The 26,096-nt window shown below is 46.9% G+C and overlaps 2 protein-coding genes and 1 long non-coding RNA gene across 5 annotated transcripts; all 3 read left to right on the top strand.

Moving 5' to 3' along the window:
- The first annotated feature begins 1,332 nt into the window (after positions 1-1,332).
- Positions 1,333-11,986, top strand: clspn (claspin). 2 transcript variants are annotated; one of them, XM_023345524.1, is made up of 24 exons: positions 1,333-1,589; positions 3,286-3,406; positions 3,577-3,905; positions 3,974-4,120; positions 4,200-4,247; positions 4,325-4,397; positions 4,486-4,588; positions 5,332-5,795; positions 5,885-6,073; positions 6,204-6,367; positions 6,437-6,609; positions 6,690-6,733; positions 7,251-7,417; positions 7,512-7,968; positions 8,137-8,170; positions 8,278-8,353; positions 8,426-8,535; positions 8,604-8,765; positions 8,844-8,965; positions 9,752-9,876; positions 9,940-10,060; positions 10,136-10,206; positions 10,290-10,445; positions 11,714-11,986. In XM_023345524.1, exons 1-24 carry the CDS (start codon positions 1,563-1,565, stop codon positions 11,837-11,839), a joined length of 3,609 nt encoding a protein of 1,202 aa, XP_023201292.1. In that variant the 5' UTR covers positions 1,333-1,562; the 3' UTR covers positions 11,840-11,986. The 2 variants fall into 2 exon arrangements, with proteins under 2 accessions (XP_023201292.1, XP_023201293.1); XM_023345525.1 differs by having other exon boundaries at positions 3,577-3,650.
- A 3,715-nt stretch (positions 11,987-15,701) lies between these two features.
- On the top strand, positions 15,702-19,223 carry c13h1orf216 (chromosome 13 C1orf216 homolog). 2 transcript variants are annotated; one of them, XM_005813363.2, is made up of 2 exons: positions 15,702-15,958; positions 17,891-19,223. In XM_005813363.2, exon 2 carries the CDS (start codon positions 17,913-17,915, stop codon positions 18,858-18,860), a length of 948 nt encoding a protein of 315 aa, XP_005813420.1. In that variant the 5' UTR covers positions 15,702-15,958; positions 17,891-17,912; the 3' UTR covers positions 18,861-19,223. The 2 variants fall into 2 exon arrangements, with proteins under 2 accessions (XP_005813420.1, XP_023200184.1); XM_023344416.1 differs by having other exon boundaries at positions 15,901-16,028.
- Positions 19,224-23,860: 4,637 nt separating this feature from the next.
- LOC111610580 lies at positions 23,861-26,094 on the top strand. Its single transcript, XR_002753728.1, has 3 exons — positions 23,861-24,084; positions 24,937-25,002; positions 25,091-26,094. It is a non-coding gene; the product is annotated as an uncharacterized LOC111610580 (long non-coding RNA).
- Positions 26,095-26,096: the final 2 nt, after the last annotated feature.

The following is a 26,096-nucleotide window of genomic DNA, read 5'->3' on the forward strand; positions in this document are numbered from 1 at the left end:
TATATCAAAATGCAGACACTCAGTATTTAAATAATTAGTTTGACATTAAATTTAAAAGCACTTAGAGTTATTTAACAAAGTAACTTTACATGTTATCAACAGAAAAATTAATAAGTAATAGCAACCTTTATGTTTTTGCTTAAGAATTTAATATGTCAAATACTCAAGTTTTACATAAAATAATTAAAAATTAAAACTAAGATTAAAATTTTAAATTTAAATAATTAATTATTATCATAATCTTTAATTTCCTTTAGTAACTTATCAATGATCAATTCATCAGTCTGATTCTTGTATCACAACATAAATATCAAAATAATAATAATATAAAACAAAGTTTAAAACAAAAAAATCAACATATATACTGTAAAACATAAACAAAACAATAAGATAGATTATAATGTGTGTGTAAGCCACAAAAATAAATGTTCAGAAACCGTTCATTTGAGTTTAGAAGCCTTTTGAAGCTTCGGTGATCAGTGGGTTGATGTCATGCGGCTTCAGCTAATGCACATTTATTCTGAAAATGGTCTGCAGCAAAGACTAGAGTGAAACTGAATGAAAATATCTGGAAAAAAGAAATTATGAATAAAATAAAAGTTTATAAAATAAAACAAAAAAATTGCAAAATATAAATATGCTACATAGATGTATAGCTTTCACATAAACCCATGTGAAAGCAGCCAACACAACAAATATCAAAATATTTAAAAAAATTAAAAAGAGAAAAAAAAGTACAATGATTTATAAATGCAATTTATAAATAACAAATAAAGCATCAAACTAGAATTTAACCATTTGATTACGCTGTTGAAGTCACATCACAAGTGCCACCATCATACCAATAAGCTCATCTATGACATTGATGTTTGCTCCAGTTATCACTTAGTTTATCCTCTCACATATCTTCAGCTGCAAGCATCTCTTTTCAACTCAGTTTTCATAATGACTAAAGGATTCTCATCTTAAAAAATAATGTTGGTCAGCTGGTTATTAAAATTACAGCTTTAAAACGGTCATAGTAACATAGTAAAACATTCATAATAACTGTTATACCAAAACAGTTACTATTAAATTATGCATTTAGCGAAGCTATAACACATGAATGCGATTGCAACACTAATAAAATGAAATTAGCATGACTATACATAAAAATAAATGATGGTAAAATGGTTTTAAAACATTATTAAATTAAGGAAATATTTCTTTGTTTTCGCGCTGCTGCTTTTATTCCCTCCCTGGGTTGTGTCGTCACAGTGGGCGGATCCAAGAGTCCAGAACGGACCAATGGCTGGAGGAGAAGCGGTTGATTGGCAGCTCTGTGGTGGAAGCAAAGCTCCAGCTGTCGCGACGCGCCAAAGCTTAAACTGCGCTACGTGAGAGCGGGTCAGGCGGGAGGAAGAGGAGCTGCGTGCGGGGAACCGGGTAATCTGGGCCTGAATGTGGACCTAAAGATCAGAACAAGTTCTTTACTCGGTGGTGTCACAGAAGCGGTACTTTCAGCGTCGGTTCGACTGAGCGGGATAGTTGGGTTTTAATCCAGAGGAGCCGTCCGAACTGAGATGAGCCTGGTTGTGTCCCAGCAGCAGGTAAAGCACCGGGTTTATAAGTGGGCCTACTGGGTTTCTGTGGTTCTAACTCCTGGTTCCGGTTCCATTTGGGTGTTTTTAGGTTCTGAACTGTGATGTTAAAATGAGCAGAGAGCTAGCCGCTTAGCTTGGGAGCTAGGTTAGCCTGTAGTACAGGCTGGACTGAGGCCTGTTTCCCCCCCATTAAGATTCAGATTAAAATGGACTTTGACTTGTTTATCCGCTGCTATCACCTCATGGTTCAGCAACCTGGGGTCGGAGAGCAGGAGGTGGACCGCAGTGTGTTCAGTTTGAGGCCGTTTCCAGGAGTAAAGGTTAGGAGGAATGAAGCCATGATGCTTCATTGTTTGCTTCCAGGCGCCACAGCTGCAGCTCGGCCTGGATTTAAACAGAAACCCGCCTTACAGAACCGAACCCGGGCTACCCAGCTGGTACTCTGGGTTTCCACCCAGCCGGTCTGAGCTGTAAAATGGCCTCCCTCTGGTTCTGGATGGTTGCAGGTTTCAGTGAAGCTTTGTCCTCTGTGGGGTCATTCAGGTCACATCTAGGATCCTGTAATCAGCGTCCAGGCTGAAGGGAAACCGGACACACAGACTCACCTGGGAACATTTTATTTTAATCATAAACCATAAATAAAAACAGAAGATTCACTGGTGTTCTTCATAAAACAGGACATTTACTTAAAGTAAACCAAACATGTTTTGACCAAAGTGGAAACTTAAAGTATTGATACATTTAATTAATATATATTTTTAATAAAATTAAAAATGTGATTTCAGTGATGTGTGTTTAGTGCAGAGCAGCGGTGTCCAAACTTTGTCACATGGGCCAAAATTGTAACTTGAATGACCTTGTGGGCCAAAACAATATCTTTAAAACAATTTTTTAACCTACTCATCAATAAACTAAGCGTGAACTGTTTTAATTAAGCAAAAATAATCAGGTTTTTTTGTCGGAATGGGATCAAAGAGCCAAAACTTGAAATGTTTTTTCTTTATTAAATGAAAGGCATCCAGTTTGTTTATTTGTGGATTCAATTGAAGAAAACTGATAAAGTATTTCATCCAGGGCGTGTTGTGGTGGCGTAGGGGAAAGCGCGACCCACGTTTGGAGACCTTGAGTCCGTCGCTGGTTCGACTCCCAGACCCGATGATATTTGCCGCATGTCTTCCCCTCTCCCTTCCCCCCTTTCCTGTCAGCCTGCTGTCATATAAGGAACACTAGAACCCAAAAAAGACCCCCTGGAGGGGAAAAAAATAAATAAAAATTCATCTATTCTCAGCAATAAAATCAGGATCTTCATCAGAAAGACTTCCTGCATTCAGCCAACTTCTAACCCAGCAGTTAAAATCAGATTCTGGAACACAAAGGTCTAATTTAGACTGTAAATTCCCAAAGGGATTAATAAAGTTTCTATCTATAATTTTATGAGTAGATGTGATCCTGGTTACCGTGACGACAGAGGGAAACCAGACGATCACTTTGTGTTGAATCCAATATTTTAGTAAATTTAGATTTTTGTCATGGTTTTGTTCTATTTTATTCTTGAATTGTGTTTGGGGGGGCCGCACTACATCAGTCCAGGGGCCGTTAATGGCCCCTGCGCCCCACTTTGAACACCCTCGCTGTAAACGTACCTGTGGAAGGTTTTCTGTTCTGCTTCTCCTCTCTAGTGAAGCCGTCTCGTTGTTTTCAGGCTGAAGCGCCGCCAGCCGCGGCCCAGACGACGCCAGACAGCGACTCCGACAGCGGGATGGGCTCGCCGGCCGAGGAGGCGGTTACCATGACGACGGCTGACACAAGAGACGCCGTTCCAGGTACAGAAACTGAAACTAAAGGAGTTCTGGTAGAACAGGTTTACAGACGAAGGTTTTTTTTTTTATCTTAAATGTTTATATTTTTGTGTAGTTTTGGCTTCATTACTGCTCTGTGTTCTTTCAGTAATCAGTAAAGGTTCTGGTTCTGAACGGCCCGGTTTGGTTTTCAGATTCAGACGATGAAGACGTCGCAGCTCGCAGAAAGCCTCGGCGAAACGCCATCGTAGACAGCGAGGAAGAGGAGGTGGCGGCAGAGAAGAGCGTGGAGTTGGTTGGGGGTCAGAGGTCGCCTGGCTCCAGCGGCGAGGAGGCGGAGCCTGAGGAGGGGGGGCGGAGCAGCAGGACGATCCGCCAGGCTCCTAATGACAGCGAGGAAGAGGAGGATGTGAAGAAGAGGGAGAAAAGTCAGAGAAATCACGAGAAGAAGAAAAAACGCAGCAAAGTGATGGAGAAACTGAAGAAGAAGAAGAAAGCGGCGCGGTTCTGTGAGGAAGAGGAGGTGCGTCTTCATCCTGAACAGGTTCCAGCGTTCAGATGGAAAAAATCATTTTGATCTGGTCTCTTCAGGACGGAGCGCTTCCTGTGGTTCTGAACGACAGCGGCTGTCCTCTGGGAGACCCGGACCTGTTCGACACCGGCCTGGCTGATGAAGAGGAGGAAGAGTCTCTGGACGCCATCAGAGCCGCAGTCAGGATGAAGATGAGAAACCAGGAGGTAGAAGCAGGAGCTCTGCTCCTCCCACTGCTGCAGGTTGTTTCTGGTTCCTCTGACTGAGGCTTCGCTCTGACTGCAGGAGGAAGAGGAGGAGGATGAAGAGGCTCCAGAGAAACCCCGCCGCGCGGTCCGTGACGCTAAAGCGCAGCAAGACTTCAGGAAGTTGAGCCGAGCGCTGAAACGTTGTTCTTGTTCCGTCTACAGGAGAGGAGAGCGGCTCGCGCCAGCAGGGAGGCCATGAAGCAGCTGCACAGCGAGTCGCAGCGTCTGGTCCGAGGTTCGCCGCTGCCGCCATCAGAGCCGTCGCCGTCACCGGTGAGTGGCGGCGGCGTGCTGAAGGCTCAACCTGTTCTCCGTCTCCACAGAGTCCAGCCTCGGCCTGCCGTACCACATCCCAGAACCCAAAACCATCCAGCAGTTCTACAGGAGGAGGGCCCGGCCCCAGGGGCCCGCCATGGCCCTGCTCAAGTAAACACACACAGAGAGAGAGACACACACACACAGAGAGAGAGACACACACACAGAGAGAGAGACACACACACAGAGAGAGAGACACACACACACACATAGAGAGACACACACACAGAGAGAGAGACACACACACAGAGAGAGAGACACACACACAGAGAGAGAGACACACACACAGAGAGAGAGACACACACACAGAGAGAGAGACACACACACAGAGAGAGAGACACACACACACATAGAGAGACACACACACAGAGAGAGAGACACACACATAGAGAGAGAGACACTTTGCATTGACTGCCACTCATTAGTTCCAGTGATTACTCTTATCCCAGATATTTTCCGTCACCATAACCAGAGTTGGATAGTAACTACTTACATTTACTCGAGTAACTTTTAGGAGTATTTTTACTTCGCTGTACATTTTACTTTTGCTTGAGTAATTTTATGAAAATCTCTGCTGTTGAGTAAAATTTCTGGATGAAAAACAAAAATGTCTCGACCAGAAACTCAAACCTGCAGGTTCTGTAAACTTTCTTCTTTCTTTCTTGGACTTTTTACTTTTACTGGAGTCGTTGATAGTCTATTCCTGAGCTGAACTAAATTCAAACCTTACCTCTAAACCTGACCTCTGACCTCTGACCAGAGTTGGTAAAGTACTCAAAGTGTTTGATACTGGAGTACTGATTACCTGATCAACTCATCAATCATTTAATATTGAAGTTAATTTTTGTTCTCAGATCTTTCAGATATTCAGAGCTGATGCTGGAGACGCCGTTGGCCCCGCCCACTCAGCAGGAGGCTCCGCCCATCCAGCAGGAGGCCCCGCCCTCCCTGGACCTCTCGTCCAATCAGATCCAGTCCTTACCTGCACCTGCAGCCACCTCCTCCCCACAGCAGCAGAACCTGCCTGCAGAGGAACCGGAACCGGAGTCCGGTCCGATGCTGCTGCTCTCAGAAACTCTGCAGCAGTCTCTCGGTGCCGATTCTGCAGAACCGCTTCCTGACGGTGGACCAGAACAGAACCAAGCAGCCTCAGAACCTCAGTCCGACCCAGTTCCGCCGTCTGCATCAGAACCAGCCAGAACAAAGACGGACCGACTGTCTCGCCTGAAGGAGCTGGGATTGGACCCGCCGCCGCCGGCCAAGCTGAGTCCTGACGACGGCGTGTTTGTTCAGCTCGATCCGCCTCACTGCAACCCGGGTGAGAAATGGGATCGGCCGGGTCCGAACCGGCCCGGATCACCGTCAGAGTCCGGAATCACAGTCTAACCCAGATCTGCCGGTCACCAGGAGTGGCGGCCCTGAAGGAGCGCTACCTGCGCCATGTCCAGGCGCCCGTTCGTCCGCCGGTGGAGCGCACCGTTCAGCTCACCATCATCCGTAAAGACGGCGCCCCCTCTGGCCAGGAGGAGCTGCGCTCAGAGTCCGTTACCGTCACCTTGAAGGAGGGAGCCGAGGAGCCGGCCGCCACCAAGCCGGGTTGGTCACCTGACAGTCCGACATGCTGCCGCGTTCCTGACACGGCGCCATGTTCCTCGGGCCTGATGGCGTTTCCATGTTCTGACGCGTTTCTGATTTTCAGTTCTCCGTTTTCTTTTTGTCTCTGCAGGAGAGAAGCTGCTGACCCTGAAGCAGCGGCTGCAGCTCGCCATGGCCCAGCGCCGGAAGGAGGAGCGAGCGCGAAAAGCCGAGCTTCATCGCCTCGACAACGAAGACTGTGGGGACGAAGAAGAGGAGGAAGAGGAAGATATGACAGACGAGTCTGAGGAAGAGGTGAAAACCCGACAGGCTGCTGCTGCAGTCGCTATAACTCAGGCTCTTTAACTGGTGTGTAACTGGCAGAATGTGGACGACTTACTGGGTGGTGATGGTGGCGAGGAAGAGGAGGACAAGGAGGAAGAGGAGAGCACGGTTCGCAGCGTCCGCAGTCTTTCTCCCGCCGCTCAGACTCCGGACCGTTTCCACATGGACGGGACGCTGATGCTGTTCCCGGGCAGCTCCTGCTCCCGGACCGGGTGAGTTTGATCCGGTACCGATCCGGCCCGCGGCGCCGATCCGGCCAGGACTCGTTCCTGACGGCTGTCCTGTCTTCCAGGGACGGGGTGAGGAAGTCTGGACCCGACGTGTCCGGCAAGACCGGTGAGTCAGGAGAACAGAGTCCAACATGGTTCATCCTTTGAACACGAAGGTCTTAAAATGTCTTGAATTCATTTAAAAACATAAAAATCAGTTTTAAATGAATCACAATCTTCGTCCTAGAAAGAATATTTCTATTTTGTCTCAGGGACTTTCAGTCAGGCAAAGTTTCAGTCGCCTGCATCTTAATTATATTCTGTGACTCAAGGTGGTTGACGCTATGCTAACTGGCTGCTAATACACCTAGCTAGCTGGCTCGCTAGCTTTTCCCTGTCTGTCATTGGTAAGTGTAAATTTACCCAGGACAAATTTACATGGGTAAATTTTGTTCCTTCTGTTGCCAACCAGATGCCAGGTGCATTCTGGGAAAACGGCTGGCGCTGCTGAGCTTAAAGCAACATTTGAAATGGAAGGTTTGATGGATTTGAAACGGTTTTCCATTCTGATTGTCGTGACTCTGAGTCGGAGCAGCAGCATCCTGGTCCCGGTGAGGCTCATGTCCGTGTCTCCGTGTCCCCAGAGGAGGACGGCAGCCACAACAGCAGCCTGGAGCTGCCCGGCTCCATGCTCACCTCCTACCAGCCCGTCAACCCGCAGCGCAGCGCGGCCCGCGGGCCCCACGCCGCCGCCCTACGCTCCCCGTCGCCCTGCTTCTTCCGGCCCAGCATCCTCAGCTCCGCCTCCAAGGTGACCTGACCTCTGACCCCGGGTTCGTACTGCTGCTGTGGATGTGTGTGTGTGTGTGTTCTGACCCGGTTCCGACCCGTTCTCCCCCACCCAGAGCTCCGGCCGGCTGTCGGAACCGTCCCTCTGCCTCCCGGTGGAGGACTCCCAGGACCTGTACGCGCCGCCGTCCCCCGGTGCCGCAGGGAGCGGCCCGGTTCTGGGCGGGGACTCCCAGGCCCGGTTCTGCCTGGAGGACGAGGTCCAGTCCCAGCTGTTGGACGCCGACGGCTTCCTGAACGTGGGGTCGCGACCAGGGGCAACTCACAAGAGGCAGCTGCTGCTGGACAGCCTGGACGAGAACGCCATGGACGCCCAGATGGGGGCGCTGCTGGAGCTCTGCTCCGGCCGCTTCGGGTCGGCGCCGACCGGCCCGGCCCAGGACGAACTGCTGGGGTTCTGCTCCGGAGCGTTCCCGCAGACCGCCGCTGAGGAAGAGGAGGAGAGGAAGGAGGAAGAGGAGGACAAGATGGAGGAGCTGATGGGGCTCTGCTCCGGGAGGTTCCCCGGCCCAGGTGGGTTCTGGTTCTGGAGCAGGAACTGGATCGGGCATCAGAAGTTTTTATCACATTGATGAAATAAATATTTAACTGTTAGAACATTTAACTATAAAATCTTTTTGTTTTTTCACAGATTTTTCTTTAATTTTTAAAAATATTTTCATTTGATTGTTTCTGTTTCAGATTCTGCTGACTCGGCTTCACCAGCTGCAGAACGGTACCAAAGACCGATCCGACTTCCTTCCAGAGCGAAAGCGACAGGAAACGGTTAAACAGAAGTTTATCTGTGGGTTAAACTTCTGCTTTTCGTTTCCTCCCACAAAGAGAGACGAAGGCTGAGGAAGAGGAGGAGGAGGACGACTGCGAGTTTCGTCTTCTGTCGGATGTAGAAAGTGAAAAGGTGAGGAAGTTTCCTGAGTCTGGACGTTTGATTGGTTCCTGGAAAAACTGAATCACGTAATTGGATTAACAGCAGGAAGAGGAGGAGGATGAAGATGATGTCGGTGAGGAAGAGGAAAATAATGAGGAAGAGGAGGAGCTGCAGGGCGTCTTCGCTCCTCGTCGATCAGAGAAGAAGAAAATGTAAATTATTTAAGCTAAGCTAACATCAGTGTGATGGTTCTGCTGTAAAAACCCGGTTCTGGCCACAGGGCGCTGATGGACTACGTGGAGTCGGAGGCGGAGCTCTCAGGAAGTGACATCGGCAGCGACGATGAGGAGGGCGACCGAGACAGCGAGTACGAGGAAGAGGAGCTGCTGGAGGAGCTCCCGTCGGACGAAGAGCTTCAGAACCAAGTCAACAAGATTCACATGTGAGTCCGGGCCGCCGACCCGGTTCCGCAGGCCGATCCGGTTCTGAAACGGTCCGGCTGACGGTTTCTTCTCCGCAGGAAGCAGATCCTGGACGACGACAAGCGGCGGCTGAGGCTGTACCAGGACCGCTACCTGGCCGACGGCGACCTGCACTCGGACGGGCCGGGCCGAGCGCGCCGCTTCCGCTGGAAGAACATCGGTGAGCCGACCGGGTCAGAACCAGGTCCAAACTGGAGACACGGGGTCAGAAATGAACCCAACTGAATCGGCGCCTCTGTAGAGAGAAAAGCGTAAATTTGCATCAAAAACTGAAATGTTCTGGAAAAAACTAATTTTCTACAAGAGTCAAAAATTAAATTTTCAGACCAATCCCAGAAATATCCAAGCTTTTCTAGAAAATTTCTGAATTTATTTTGTAAACTTTTTTTCTTAACTTTTCGAACAGGGAAATTTTTGCTGAAGATTGACTCGGTGAAGTTTCGAAGCGTCGCAGCAGGACGGGTGGCTCTAACCCTGACCCTTCATTTAGTCGGGTGACCCTAACCCTAACCCTTCATTTAGTCGGGTGACCCTAACCCTGACCCTTCATTTAGTCGGGTGACCCTAACCCTAACCCTTCATTTAGTCGGACAAATTTCTGCAGAGTTTATTTTTTGTACACCATATTTGAAGTGCATTAAAAGATGCAAGTAATCTCATTCTAAGTTTAAAAAAAAAGGGAACCACAGCAGATGGAACCGATGATGTAGTTTTGGTTCTGAATCAAACCGGGTCTACCGGACCATCAGGTCGGAACCGTCCTGAAGTTAAAAACACAGAAGATCCGATCGTAAAAACGTCGTTGGCCATTTTTAACGACCTCAGCAGATGGACTGGTTCTGTTTGAAGCAGCCGGTTTAAAACCTGCTGACCCAGAACTTGGTCAGCAGAACCAGGCCCCTGCAGAACCTCTGAACCGGGCCTCAGTGTGTGTCCTCTGGTCCAGATGCCGGGTTCGACGGGTCAGCCGCGGACGGAGAGGAAGACGGGGAGGAAGAGGACGACGTGGACCCGGCGGAGGTCCAGAGGAGGAAGGACCGGCTGGAGAGGGAGCAGTGGCTCCGAGAGCAGGTAGGTCCGACCTTCATCACGGTTCTGCTGCGGACGGAACCGGGTCTGACCCGTGTGTCTCAGACGGAGCAGAAAACTCTGAAAGGAGAGGATCCGGATGGAGAGGACGAGCAGATCGGAGACGAGGACAGTCGGTTCATGAAGCTGGCCAAGAAGCTGACGGCCAGAACGCTGCAGAGGAAAGGTGGGTCCGGTCCGGTCCTGCCCAGGTTCTGATGGTTTATCAGATCAGAACCTAACTCTGACCTGTTGCTAACAGAACCGCCTCAGTCGGACCAGAGGACTGCAGCGGCTCTGAACCCGTTCCAGAAACCCTCCCAGCCCGTCCAGGTGGGTCTCGTCCTCCAGTACCGTCTGGGTGGGTCGGTTCTGACGGGTCGGCGGCTACTCTGAGTGACCCGGCTCTCTTCCAGGTGAGGAGGGGCTCCCTGCTGAGCCAGCCGGCCGCCGTGCTGCAGAAGCTGGCCGGCCTCTCGGAGGGGAACCCGCTGGCTCCCAGGAGCTCCAGAGGATTCCTGTTCCAGACGCTGTCGCCTGACAAGGCGCCAACGGAGCGCGCTCAGAACCAGGTGAGGCTCGCTGGGCAGGTAGACCGCTACCTGCACCCTGCTGAGATTTAGTCAAATAAAATTTAATGTTAACCTTTTATAAGCCCGTCACAGTAAGAAATTAATGACAAAGATAAATAAGCTCAATTTCCATTCTGATAGTTTTGAAAGGCAATTTTATTTGCAGGAACTTAGAATCCAATTTGTTTGTCTTCAGTTTTTAATTTCCATTTTGTTTGGTTTTATTTTGAATATTTGATATTTTGCCGTTCCAGTATGAAGCGTTCTGTACAAAATCAGTTTATTGATCTGAGAGGGCAAACATTATACCATTATCAGTTTATTACTTGAAAAAATGGCCTCAAAACATGATTATCGCAATAATTTCTAAGAATTTATTGTCCATTAAAATGTTATTGTGGCAGGTCTACACTTTTACGAAATGTACAACTTTGGATCTAAAGAAACTGTTTAGGTCTTAAAGTTTTATAAGCTGTATTGTTTTGGGATTTAAATGTAATTTATAGATGGTTCAAGGGTGAAACAGTCGTATAACGCTACTGCCGTCAACATAAAATTCAGAACTTTTAGCATAATGAACATATTTTTGCTCATTGAACGTCTTAATTTCTGATTGAAATATATTATGCTATGATATATTTCAATCACTGGCTGTTACAACAGTGACTGGAGCAGCAGTTAGCAGTTAGCTGCTCAGCTAGCTTGAAATGCAAACACAGTATTAGCGTGTTTTTTTCTTCCCCACTTAATACCTCGTCTACATGAAACTGGTTGATAAATTTTATATGATAAAAACTTTATTGGAATCACAGCCACGTGCTTAGCGGACACTAATAACCTGTAAGTAAACAGAATTAGAGTTTAGTCCTCCATGCACCGCCACCCCGTGGTGAAAATCGGTATAACACCTTCACCATCATTACGCTTTCAACCCCTTTTAATTCTGTAAAATGACCAACAAAACAAACTGTTGTGACCTTTGTCACCTTTGTTTGAACCACCTCATTTGATCAGTTTTACATTCTATCATTTAACTGGTTCTGTTAAAACCGCCCGAGTCGAGAGAGAACCTGCAGAACCTCTGGCTGCACAGATCAGCTTCCACGTCTCCACCACTAGAGGGAGCTGTTGCCCTGCAGTTGCACAATACTACAGAGTGGTTCTGGTTCTGTTGGGAACAAAGAACCAGTTTGGTTTTCTCATGGTTCTGGCTGTGAGTCCACCTCCTCACATGCTGGACCTAAGGTTCTGTTGGGTTCTGCTCTCAGGTGGTGAGGAAGAGGAGCCAGGTGGAGGCGGTGAGCCCGGCAGCCAAGCGGCCGTGCAGACAGAACCGGACCGCTAGACCCAACAGGAACTCTCAGAGGAGCATCTTCAGCTTCCTGGACCACTGACCTCTGACCTCCACCAGTTCTGATCCATCTTGGATTCAGACCGGTCCAGTTTAAATGTTTCATCCTGTAAATGTTGTCTGATGAATTTTAACCGTTGATGCTGACCGTCTTTGTTTTACAGTGTAAATAAAAGCAGATTTTAAGATCCGGTTTGTGTCGCCTCGGTTCCGACTGCTGGCTAAAACTCAAACCAAACCGCAGAGTCCGACCCGGCTGCTAAAGTCCAAACCAGCTCAACTGAAACCGTTTATTTTAAAATGGATTCACTAACTTCAGGAAGTGACATCACTACACATTCAACCAATGACCTGCTCCGACTCCAGCTGATTGGTGGCGGATTCTGTGAATATTAGATGATCTGAAGTTTACAGAGGAACATTTTCCTGCTGATTAAACCTCAACTAGACCCACAAACGCTGAAAATGTCAAGTTTGGAACGGATCCAAACCGGGGCTGGGAGCGTTCACCGTGACCTTTAACCTTTGCCTCTGAGAGCACCAAGCTAGAATTATAAATGTATAAAATAACATTAATACAAAGTCAATGTAATTACACATGGAAATTTGATTTCTATATTTTCAGAGTTGCAAGCCAAACTGCTTGTTTACTGTAAATGTAGTTTCAGCTGATGTTACTTTAAATAGACCGTTTAAATGCCACTGCATTTCAAAATCCAGATTTTCTTTTGGCTCGCTGCTTCTGTAAGGTTAAAGTCAACAGTATGCTAATACCGGTATGATGCTAATGCTAGCAGCTATGCTACACAGTAGCTTAATGAGCATCTGCTGTCGACATGTTGGAACGGGGCCCAATGAAAACCTGCTTGGACCGGCCCTGGTGAACTGAACCGGTTCAGGAGCGGAGACTCGGCTGGTTCCTCTCCGAACCGTCGGTAGTTTGATCATTTGGACCTACAGAACCCGGACTGGAGGACTTTCTTCTTCTTCTTCCTGTCGCCTGATCGCAGCTCGGAGCCTAATGAGTCTAATGACAGGCTGCGGTCCAAACGAGCCCTTCATGTCTCATTAGGAGGCTCGGTGATTAGAGGCGGGTCCATTAAGTACCACTAGGGGCCAGCAGCAGCGGGGGCCCCGCCTGCAGAGCCGCCGGTTCGACTCAGCATCGATCATTCCGCTCCATTCGGAGAAACCCTCCGGTTTGGTTCGGATCGCAGGGTCACCAAACCGGATCTGATTGGAGTTTAATAGCAACATTTTATCTGAAGCTTCCGGAACAACTTGCTTTAACCCCGCAGAGGTCAGAACCGCGCAGCCGAACATCCTGAGGACTCGGATCCGGGTCATTCAGACCCACAGAGGCTGCTGTGTGTGTGTGTGTGTGTGTGTGTGTGTGTGTGTGTGTGTGTGTGTGTGTGTGTGTGTGTGTGTGTGAGAGAGAACCAGGTTTTTATATCCTTGTCGGGACCAAAGTCTGTCTACCGCGCGGCTCCTTGCGGGACATCGATGAATCTGTAACCAACGGAGCCATAATGAGTTTACAAAGTTCTTAACACCCAGCTTTTATTTTGATAGTCCACTTATCGGAAGTACCTGCGTATATTATCTACATATTTACGAGCTAACTAAATATTTAGCTTTCTAATTAGATATTTTGATAAATGAATGAAAAACAGGATGAAAATATGACTTAAAATGAACCCCTTTTTTTCTCAAGGTGATAAATTAAATTTAGACCAATTTATTTTTCATGAGGACAGTGCATATTAATCAACATGAATTCATCACGTAAATATACCAGTTTTAGCCAGGCAGGCTAATTTCCCTCTGTAGTTCCCTAGCAGGTTGTTAGTATAGTTAACATGCATGACAGATTTCAATATGTGGTTAAGTTTAGTGTAACATACAGTAAACATTTATTACAAAAATAAAAACAAGACACAGCCAAGAAAAAAAACGAAGCAAAAACAGTTTAAAAGTCACAACCCAAAGTATTGCTGTTCATTTTTGACTCTAGCTTTACCACAGCCTGGTTCTGGTTCTGCAGGCCCTGTTCTGGGTCCGGCAGTGCAACAGGTGCTGCAGGTGGGTTCGACCCAAACAGAGCAGCTTCATGCAGGAGGTGAGAAGTTCTGCTGCTGCTCTGTTTGCTCAGCATGTTAACGTTTCAGCTGGCTGCGTCTCTTCGTCGCTGTCCTCTGCAGACGCCACTTTTCTTCTTCTCCCCCTCAAACAGAGGCGGCGCTCTGTGTGTGTGTGTGTGTGTGTGTGTGTGTGTGTGTGTGTGTGTGTGTGTGTGTGTGTGTGTGTGTGTGTGATGAGGCCGCAGGACTGTGTTTGATGTATTTTTCATGTGCTGAGGCTACTGCAAGAGGATGAAGAGGGAGTAAGGCAGGAAGGACGTCGGCAGCTGATGCACTTGAATGGGATTCTAGTTGAAGGAGAACGGGGATAAAAGTGTGTGTGTGTGTGTGTGTGTGTGCGTATGTGTGTGTGTGTGTGTGTTTTGAGGGTTGCTCTTTCTGCCAGCAGCAAAAACATGTCAGGAGGGATGAGAGACGCTGAAGTTGTTAAATCTGTGTGATGTAGCCTCTCTGCATACCACACACACACACACACACACACACACACCCTGCAGCCTTCCTGCATGGTTTCGCCATTGCACTGTTGCATTGTGGGTAACACCTACCAAACACTGCAGGTTGAATCAGATGAACCTGGTGATCATGTCTGCAGCCTGAGTGAATGATTTAATCTGCTTGTTGTTTAAACTACATTTCCCAGAATGCACCAGAGGAACTTATGATGTGTAGGAGAAAGTTTCACTCCAGCAGCAGGCTGAGATCTGGAGGTCAGCAGGTCAGGAAGCGACAGGTTAAAGGTCAGCCAGAGATCTGCAGCAGGTCCAGACAGAGTGGCTGAGTAAAGGTCAGAAGGTCGTCGGCGTTGTGATGTTCTGTGATCTCATCCTGGATCCGCTTCATGCTCCAAAGTGTTTGGTTTTGTTGCAGCTCAGCTGTGACAGAACATCATGAGCTGCTGGGACACGAGGCGAAGGCGTCCCTCTGGAAACAAAGGAAGCATTCAAGGTTCCCACATTCAAAGTGACCTCTGCAGATCCTCCTGTCCTGCTCTGACGCTCCGGTTCAGCCAGATCACAGAATCCTTCTGATCAACTTCAGTTCATTTAGAAAGTTAAAGCAACAGATTGATTTTATTTCTCATATTTCATTCATATTCGGAACATTGGCTGCAGTTTGTAAACTTAAACCGAAATAATTAAAATTGTTATAAGACAAAAAGTTATATTTTTACACACATATTTAGTTTCACTCCAAGCTAAATGTTTAGTTCAGAGCTAGCTAAATTATATTTAGATAGATCAAAGCTAAAACTTAGCTCAAAACTAAATATTATTTGGTAACTTAAATATTTGACTTTGCTAATTTTTTTGCCAAATATTTAGCTTGAATCTAAATATTTAGTGCAATATATTTAACTAAATATTTATAAAGCTAGCTTAGGTTGGTGCTAAATATTTAGCTAGCTCAGTAAATATTGACAGAATGATTTTGTTGGAAGCTAACTGTTTTGTTTGGAGCTGAACATTTAGTTTGTGTTGGTATATTTAGCTCCAAAAATGACATTTACTTTGAAACTATGACATTGATAAATGAATGAATAACAGTGAAAATATGACTTTGAAAACTTAACCCCCATTTTCTTCTCATAAGGGTAAATAACCAAATTATTGACTCAATCGGCACCCCGTACATGAGAGAGCCCAGGACTCAGCCTTGGGGAACAGCAGCAGGAGCTCATGTAATGAGTGGAAAAGAATAAAAAACATCCAGTTTCTCCTGGAGCCAGCAGGGGGCCGCAAAGTTCGCTGATTCCTCTGCTGAATGGTTCTGATCCATTTCTTTCATGTTCGAGCAGAAATTCAGAAATCAGAGTTTTATGGTTTCCAGACAGGAACTCTGTGCTCACATTGTTGTGTCTTCCTCCCGCAGCAGGATGTTAGTCACACGGAGGGAGGAGGAGGAGGAGGGAGGAAGAGGAGGCAGATAAACATCAGCCAGGAGCGCGAGAGGAGGAGGAGGAGGAACTGGGAGGGCGCAGCGACCAGCAGCGGCTCCAGCGACCAGAACCAGTAGAAAAGGTAAGAACCAAGTAGAACCATGTAGACCCGATCACACTGCGAGAGGAGGAGGAAGAGGAGCGGGGATGGGGTGAGTTACATAAGGAGCCTGGACCGAACCTCCTGGCTCGGTTCACCAAAGCATCCAGAATCGGAGCGGAGCTCAGACCGACCCGGTTCGGTTCGGGTTCGGCTGCTCCATTCTGTCGCATTTTCACGGTTCTGCCGCAGGATCAGAGGCGGGTTCGCGGAATAAAGCGAACCGAGCCTTCATCAACATCAACGCATGCGCGCTCCCGACTCGGTCACGTCCCGTCCTTCAGCCTCACGTGCGCGCGCGGCGCGGGCTGGGGAGTGATTGACAGCTGCCTGCACGATGATGATGATGATGATGATGGAAGCGCCCATAGGTCACGCATCAGTGCGTGTGCGCATGCGTGCATATTGGGTGTTATCCTTCTTGTTGCTGCTGGATTATAATCTGCTGCTGCTCAGCGGTTCTGTTCTGGAGCTCCTGACCTGGTTGGTGGTCCAGACGGTTCTGGTTCGGTTCTTTGGCTGCTTCTCTTCTCTGGTTCGGTCCAATCTCTTCCGCTGGGTTAAATCTGGACCTGCTCCTGTTCAATGAATCCATGTGTTGGCCCGGTCCGGGGCTCAGCGCCCTGCGCCCCTATGAAGTGTGGACTCGGTCAGGGGTCAGGGGTCAGGGTTGGGACCGAACGGCCTGGGTCGTAACGTCACATCCAAAATGGCGGACTGGTCACTGTTTAGCATCCTGCTGCTAGCAAGACAGATCATTTTAAATGTACAGTAAAGATATTTCTGCTGCAGATATTAGTTTTGTTGTGACTCGTTGATCACAGAAAATTCAATATAATCCCACAAAAATTATTTCAATGCTTTGCTTTTGAAAACTGATTTTATTTTGTATTTTTGCGACAGACAGCTCGCTCTGTGAACTTACTGCATATTTCCAAGATAGGGAAAAAAAACACATTAAAATGTTCTAATATTTAATAATCACTCTGCCATTTGGCTAATAGAGACATAAAACCATCTGTTTTATGCAGCTAAAGGTTAGTTTGGTATAAAGTGGAGATAATAACAAAGATCCAGTGAAGGACAAACATGCAGCATAAAACAGAATAAAAATGCCTGATGCTACATTTGAAAAATAAAAAGACTAATGAAACTAAAATGTTTTTTTCCGTTTGTGGGCTCTACTTTCCCTTTTTCAAAGTAGGCTGACAGGAAAGGGGAGACATGCGGTAAACAGGCGCGTTGAGGCCGCAGTGCCTCTGACTGAGGGCCGTTAATCCCTCCGCCACCACCACACATTTAAAAATGTCATTTTAAAAGAAACTGAATGTTGTGACTTTATGAAACAATAAATTCATCAGTTTCCTGCTCCTCTAGTCTGAGAAGAAAACTTTTGTTTAAAAGTCATGATATTAAAACCAAGCATCTTTTTATTCCACTCCCACAAAAAAGATATTAATTTCATAATTACATAATACATACATAATTATTTCTGCAAAAGTTTTATACTTATACAAAACTTACTATATTTTATAATAGCTGACTTTCTGCAAAAGAAAATCAAAATAAATATAAATTCCTGTGAGATTTTAACATTTAACATTTTTCAGCTGTAATTTCTCCTTCTGTTCTCTGATTGGTAGAAAATCCCGGTCAATGAGAAACAACCGGGATTAACGAGGCGGCGGCCAGGCCGGCCAGACAGCAGCTGCCTGGGTTGGGTTGGAGCTCTAACCCGGCAGTCCAGAATCGGACCGGTCCGGTTCTGGACTGAAACTGAGAGGCAAAGCAGCCAAATGTGTTGATCCGGATGATGAGGAAACTCTGGTTATTCGGGACTTTCAGACCCGGCAGAAGCAGCTCTTGGACCCGATGGTGGCTCTGAGTTCAGTTCTGTTGTGTCGTGTCTTTCAGTGAGTCTCAGTCGAGGTCAGTGATGCTGCACCATCAGAACCAACATCTGGACCTGGCCTACAGAGGCGGCACCAACAGCTGCCCCCTCAGGAACAAAGACAGCAACTTCAACTTCCTGCCAGGCGCCAACGACGAAGCCCAGGCAGAAACCAGGAGAGGAGGCGATGAGAACCGGAACCAGGTCCGTCCCCGGAACCTGCCGTTGGGTCGCGACCCTCAGAGTTCTCCTACCTCCGGCTTCAACTCGAGCCTGATGTCGCCTCGCTCCCGCCTGCCCTGCTGGAGCCCACTGGAGCCGCTCCCTGAAATCGAGACGGGGGATGACGGGTACGGACGGGTCCCGCCGGACGGAGCGGAGGAGTGGAGGACGGAGGAGGAGGAGGAGAGGATGATGATGTTTGATGAGAAGAAGGAGCGCCAGAGGAAGGAGGAGGACCCGGATGATGAATGGGGAGACAGCGACTCGGAGTCGGAGTTCAGCTGTCGCTCCGGCGGCAGCGTCTCCTCCCTGAATGAGGAGAGTGGAGGCGAGGCGGGAATCCTGGGCGGCTGGGACCGGGTCGGCGTCGGAGAGCCCAAATCAAGCAAGCCTGAAGCCGGGCCGACCAGAACCGGAGATGTGAGACAGAGGAGCTTCAGCAACAAGCCGCCGACTGGGAGCGACCTGCCAGGGGAGCGTAACCACGGCGACAACCAATCGTCCGACTCGGACGGCGAGCTGCCGGAGCTGATGGACGCCGTGTGGACCCTGCGGGACCGCGAGCGCTTCAAGGCGCAGGAGATGGAGAAGCACCAGGTGCAGCTGACCATGTACCGCCGGCTGGCGCTGATCCGCTGGGTGCGCACGCTGCAGGGCCGCGTCCAGGAGCAGCAGAACCGCCTGCAGTCCAGCTTCGACGTCATCCTGACCCACAGGAAGGAGCTGCTGCGGATGGGAGCCGCCGCCGCCACCGCTGTCGCCCAATCATAGGAGGCCTACAGTGTGATGTCACAGCGCCTGTGTCTCATTGTGTTTCTGTGTCTGTAAATGTGTGTGACTTTCTGCGGAACCCTAGAGCTCCACATCGGTGTGACGTCACCATGACGACACCGTGACGATACCATGATGATACTTCCATAACATTGTGATGATACTATGACGTTGCCATGACAACAGGGTGGCCATACCATAATGATACCTTGAAGGCAGTATGATGAAACCATGACAACCAGTGTTGATACCATGACAACAGAGGCAGATAAACTTGACTCTGAACCAACCGTTCTGTCTTTATTCCTGAACATTTTGTGTTTGTATCTGACTTATTATCCCAGATTAAAGAAATTATCTGAACTTTGTGTGTTTGGGAGTTTTTATCTGATCTGGGCTGAACAGAACAAACATGGCTGATGCTATTTTTACCTCTGCTTCCTGCAGCAGCCTCTCCTCTAACAATGGGCTCTGTGTGGCCTGAACAGCGGTGTTGTGTGTCTGATCGTCACACGGCCGCTTGTTTGTCCTTGTGATTCCATGTGAGGCTGCGGCGCTCCCAGATACAAGCCGCAGCGCCGCCCTGTAATCTCCATCCTGAGGGGGTCGCCGGGCCCTTGGAGCGCCCTGGAGGTCCGATCTGTCTGAGTGCAGGAGCCAGGGCCCCGGGGCCAGTTCGGGATAATCCCTGCTCCTCCCCCGGCCGTTTCAGAAGCTTATCAGAGCCGTTGTTCTCCGGCTGACGGTTCTGGATCCAGGCCGAGCAGAAAACATGTTTACCATGAAACCGAGACGGAAACCAGCAGCAGCTCCCAAAAGAAGGAGCAGACCGGTGGGGTGGAGGGATTTCAGAATCAACCTCCAAATAAATCAGAATATGGAAGAAAACGTCAATTATTTTCAGACTGAGAGTTTTTATATTGAAAACCTGGAACCTCAGGAACAAACTGGGCGTCACAGCAGCTGGAAGTCTTTAAAGAAGCGCAGAGAAACTCTGGTTTCCCACCAAACCCCAATTTAACCAGCAGCCGTCGGCTGCTCAAAGGCACTTCAACAGGAAACGTCTTAACACTGCTGAATATGTTTTTAGGTTTAAACAGCAGAATAAATCCTCAGGACCCTCCTCTTCCTCAGTCTGAGCAGTCTCTGGTCTCCTCCACCAGGGGGCGACACTGCACCGCCGAAACAGAAGAAAAATGTAATTCATAAATAAAAATTTATAAAATAATAAAAAATGGTTCAAATTCAAATATTTATATTTTGAAATGTATCTAATGTTGACTTATTTGAAATAAAGTGCATAGAATTATGTATTTTAAGTTTTATTTTCTGGTACAAATGAATCTATAAAGTAAAACTAAGAAATTTGAGCTTTAAGATTAATTATATCTGAGGATTTAAACCGTCAGCAGAACTTTTATACGCCGAACATGGGATTTATCCAGAAACCTGCTGCATAGGGGTGTACTTACTTTACCTCAGGATGGGAGGCCGCAGGTACACCCTGCTGTGTGCAGGAAGTAACAGCAGAGGGCGGCAGCGAGCAGGGGCCACAATGCAGGCCCCGCATCGGGACGAACGGAAACGGCCCAGTGCATGCTGGGAAAAGGAGGACGTTATGAGAATTTCAGATTTCTCTGTTCAAAATAATTATTTTGAGAGATCGATTTATTTTTTCAGGACAAAAGAGACCGTTCTTAGTTTAAATAAAACGTTTCAGAGATTTGACCCAATTAAAGTTCCAATGAACGGGGCGCTGTGGTGGCGCAGGGGCAAAGCATGACCCACGTTGAGGCCTTACTCCTTGTAGCGGTGGTCGTAGGTTCGATTCCCGGCCTGGCGACGTTTGCTGCATGTCTTCCCTGTTTCCTGTCAAAGTACTTTCAAATAAAGGCCAACAAAACCTTTAAATAATAAAAAAAGTTCCAATGAATCCTGTCAATATTTACATGAAAGTTCATGAGTGTGAAGATTTAAATCCTTAAATTTAATATAAATGTGTTTTTACCAGATCATGTTGATGTTTGGAGATCAAACTGAACAGAACCAGAACCGGTTCAGTACAAAGACTCCAGTCCAGACTGATGACGTCATCACCGGGGTCCCAAAAAGATTCCTGGGGAAAACTTCAAAACTATCCTCCTCCTCCTCCTCTTCCTCTTCATCCTCTGTTTTCGTCACTGAACACTCATCATGTTTGGCGCCCTTTCTCCCGCGGCTCCTCCGAACCGAGCCGGACTGGACCGGACCGACTCCACATGAGAAAGTTTGGGTTCCGCTGCTGCAGTTTGAACGCAGACACCACGCGCCCTCTTCCTCCTCCTCCTCTTCCTCTGCCTGATGTGGTGTGACAGAGCGGAGGCCCGCGGCGCTCCGCTGGCGTGGAAACTATCAGCTCTGACAGGAACGGGGTGGCTGGGGGGAGGAAGAGGAAGAGAGAGGGATGAAGGGTGAGGAGGAGGAGGAGGAGGATGGAGGGGAGGCCACGGCCCGAGGATGATGAAGAGATGATGAAGATAGATAGATAGATAGATAGATAGATAGATAGATAGATAGATAGATAGATAGATAGATAGATAGATAGATAGATAGATAGATAGATAGATAGATAGATAGATAGATAGATAGATAGATAGATAGATAGATAGATAGATAGATAGATAGATGATCACACCTGTTCTTCATTTTCCAATCAGCTGGTCTGAGTCTGCAGGTGAGCTCTGTGTACGGAAGCCCTGGAGGCCCAAAACATTCTGCTTCCATCAGTTCATTAACTGTTAATAAGCTGAATTCATCCTTCAGTTTCCTCCTTTAAATAATCTGAACTTAAAGCAGAAACAAAACAAACAAAAGAAAACATGAACAATAAACAGATTATTACTTTTAAGAGTCCATAATCTTTTAATTTCTCATTAATATCCTAAATGTTTTCCAGATTAAAACCTGTTTCCTTCAAGTAACATTTTATTTGATCCCATTTTATTCATTTCTGCTTAAAATGTTTCAGATCCTTTTGTGCATCAAATCAGTTCATTTACTGCAAACATGGAGTTTTACCATTTTATTTAGTTTTTATTTGTAAACAAAAACTCAGGAGAAGAAATGTGTCATAAATATAAAAGTAGTTTCACATTTATGTCCAAAAATATCATTTTGTAAGTAAAGATGTCTTGTCTGATTAGAGAAGAACAAAATACTTGAACCTGATTTGTTTCACTTGTTTTAATTAATCTGTTAAAATTAAATAATCTGTTTCTGTAATTCTTATTAATAAAATACAGATATTTATACAGATACAGATATACAGATAATCCAGGAAAAGGAAACAGAGACATTTAAAATATAAACATCAGGATGTTTGTTTATATTTTATTACAGGCTGAATTATTTTCTTCTATTTCATTTTATGATTTTTTCTTTAATTTCAGACAAAAACAGAAACGTGAAAATAAGTTTTCCAGGAAAAATCCAGCAGGAAGTAAATCTGGTCAGTTTTCCTGGACCTGTTGGGAAACCTGCGGATCGCCCTGGAGGTCAGAGGTCAGAGTGATTCCAGGACTGGATCTGTGTGTGTGTGTGTGTGTGTGTGTGTGTGTGTGTGTGTGTGTGTGTGTGTGTGCTTCAGCTGCCTCGGCTGCTTTAACCAGCTAATAAATATGAAACCAGCAGGTTAAACTGGGAGCTGAAAGGATTATCTCCGTCTATAGAGTCCCGTGAAAAATCCCCCGACCTCATAAAGACGCATGTTGGTCCATAAAACCTCCGGGAACAAAAGCAGGAGAAAGAAAGCTTTTTCACGCTTAAGAGGTTCTCAGGAGCGCATTGAGGGGGTCCTCTGCGGGGCCCCGCCCACTGATTATCCGGCTGCGATTGGCAGGTGCGTGCGCCGGGCCGCGGGGCCGCGGGGGCAGCTGCAGGTCCCTCTGCCCTCTGATGGGGGTAAACGGTGACATCCTGGAACAAAAGTGAGGAGTGGAGTGGGAGTCTCTGACCCGGCGCCGTGAAATCGAGGATTAAACCGATAAGCAGCGAGAACGCTGGAAGTACCAGGCCGGGTTCTGGAGTCAGGGTGGGCCGCTGCACTTTGTAATGAATTTAGCAAAGTGACAGAAAGAAGGAAGCTAATCTTTAAACGCGTCGCCTCTTATCTGGATCTCCCTGAGATGCTGATGAACGCCGGGCGTAACTGACCCGCGCAGGGGGCATCTCTGCCTGGAAGTGGCTAATCTCTGCGGTCCAAACGGAGTCGCCCCTCCACTCGGTGTCGCCCCCCCACACGGTGTCGCCCCCCCACTCGGTGTCGCCCCCCCACTCGGTGTCGCCCCTCCACACAGAGTCGCCCCTCCACTCGGTGGCCCGAGGCGACACGAGGCTCCTCAGCTTAATCCCTGGAACTCCTCAGAGCTGCAGCTTCACCTCCCAGCTAAAAGGGATTAATGGTCATAAATAATGATGAATAACAAACAGCGCGGTGTTTAAAGTGTTTAACCCAGAGAATCCCGTCCAAACTGTGGAGCTCAGAGCTGAACACCTTCCTGACAAAAGACCCAAATAAAGAGCAGCACCAGAACCAGAACCATGCAGAAGAACCTCCCAGGGAGACCGGATTTGTAAACAGTTGGACATTAACAGCAGAAACCTATTAATTATTCTGTAGTAACAGTAAAAATGGTTGTTAATTGTTCTAATGAATAAATTCACTAGTAAGCTAAATATTCAGTTTGAAGAAGTTAATATGCAAATTCACTTGCAGATAAGGTTATTATTATTATTTATAGATTTCATGTCGGGTTTATTTGAATTATTGCCGTCTACTACGCTGGAGTTTGGGCCAGAATATCCAAAACTACATTCTTAATCCCGTTTTAATTTTACAAATGTAATAACTTCATTCATCCTGTCATATTTAACCATGTTTAATGTCTCCACACCATCTTTTCTTGCATCTCGTTTTAATTGTTCACTACTCACCCTTTATTTTTCCAGTTTCTTCTGCTGGATGTTTACCCGCCAAATGTGAAGACTGACAGATAAGCGGAAATGCACTATCAAAATAAAAGCCGGGTCTGAATCCTTCAATGCTGACGTGTCGCCGTTGCTGTAGATCCAGAGCTAAACGTCTGAATTGCTTTTTAAACTGAACTGTTGTTTAAGAAAAGACGAAATTAAACAACGACGAAGAGATGACAGGAAGCGATTCGGAAGACCCAACTTCCGGTTAACGGTAAGTGAATTTGTATATTAGCTGTATAACTATCTCAGCGCCTGCTATTTAAATATTTAGCTTGAAACTGTGACGTTTATGACATGAATGAATGAATAACATGGTGAGAATGACTTGCTCTTTGTTTTAAGCTGAAATGTTTAAGAAAAGACGAAAAGAAACGAAGAGGAAAAGTCAGAAGAACCAACTTGTATATTAGCTAAATATTTAGTTTGTAATCTAAGCCTTCTTAAAAAGAACAACATGGTGAAAATATGACTTTGAGACATAAACTCCTCATTTCATTCTCTTCTGACTAACCTGCAGCAGTTCGGTACCAGAAATACCAAATTATTCCTGGTAAGGTTTGAGTTTGTGACTTTACAAACGGCAGCCCGTAATGTCCTGCATTTTCTAGGTCCGGGGTGGCCAATGTGTGGCCCCGGGGCCATTTGTGGCCCTTAAAATTATGTTGTTAGGCCCCTTTATACAAGTGAAGAAGAGTAAAAAATGGCCAACAAAATAGAAAACAATTGACCCCAAAATGTTGGAAATTTATGGAAAATTGTCTGTTTTTCTTTTAATAGGGAAACTGTCTGAAGCCCTTTTTATGTTCAGGGTTGTGGAAAAATCACAAAACAAATTTTGTCATGTTTTATTTAATTTTGGGGCCCACAGGTAGCTGAAATGTGCGAGTTTTGGCCTCAGGGACAAAAAGTTTGGACACCCCTGATTTATTCATTTTAATCAACTATGTAGAAGCAAGGAAACATGATGCTGTACTGGTTCTACTGGTTCTACTGGGACTCTGTCCTTTAAGCTGGTAAATCTGTGTCACTACCTAACCCTCCTCTTCCTCCTCTTCCTCCTCAGCTGTCAGGACAAAGAAGCTGCTAGAAACTGGGAACAGGAAAATGAAAGCTTGGTGCGATAAAACTGGTAGATAATCATCTTTTCATTTAACTTTCATCCGCCGACTTGAATATTCAAAAGCCCAATTAAAGCGTTGGTATCTGCTCCTCTTCAGCAGCTCAGGCTGAGCTGACCTTTTGACCCCTGATGGAGGGCAGCAGGCCTGAATGCTCCGCGTGGCTCTGCGTGTCACAGTGGCAGAACTCCGAGGCCCACGGCCATTCCTGTGTGAGCCCGCGATAAAAGAGGGGAGCTTCCCGTCGGTCCTCCTCACCCCGCTCCCCCATGAAGAGCGACTTGGCAGGGTAATTAAGAATGGCCTCTAAACACGGCAGCATGGCAGCAACGCTCCAGATGAAAGTAAATGATTAAAATAATTACAGGCTGAGCGCTGATGAGCCGCAGTGAGGGCTGGCCGCCGGACATCGGGCGGTAATTAGATAATTAATCTGAATGCAAATGATGAGCCCTAACGAAGCAGTCAGGCTGAACCAGCGACAACTGCCGAGAGTGAGGAAGAGTGAGGAAGAGTGAGGAAGAGGGAGGAAGAGAGGAGGGAGAAGGGAGGGGGAGAGGAGGAACGCATGAAAATGAGAGAAAAAGCTGCAGCTTCTGCTGTAAACCAACAGGAAGAGAAAAGTTTCACTGCTCCTGACAGCATCTGCTGAGTTAAAAATAAACAAAACAGCGCCTGCATGAGCAAAACACCGAAATGAGAAATGAAGATGAAAAACCACCTGAGGAGAAAAACAGCGCAGGCTGAGCACACGCTGGAACTGCAAGAGCAAACAGTGGATTTTCACAGAAACGCTCATTATTTCTGCTGCTCCTCTTCCTCTGCAGCGCCGAGGTAAACAGCCTCTGAAACGGCGCGCACCTGGCAGACAGAACCCACCTCTGACCCGGACCAGAACCGTTTCATCTGGATCTGCAGACACACAACCAGAACCGGCCAGGATTACTTACACTCTTCATCACCTTTATTAACAACACATGGAGGTCCAATTCAATCAGATGAAATGACTTACATTTACTAAAAAACAACTTTAGGAGAATTTTTACTCCTTCTGGAGTTCTACATCATCTAGTTCTACATCATCTACTTCTACACCATCTAGTTC

Source organism: Xiphophorus maculatus, chromosome 13, assembly GCF_002775205.1.
Source record: "Xiphophorus maculatus strain JP 163 A chromosome 13, X_maculatus-5.0-male, whole genome shotgun sequence".
Classification (NCBI taxonomy): domain Eukaryota; kingdom Metazoa; phylum Chordata; class Actinopteri; order Cyprinodontiformes; family Poeciliidae; genus Xiphophorus; species Xiphophorus maculatus.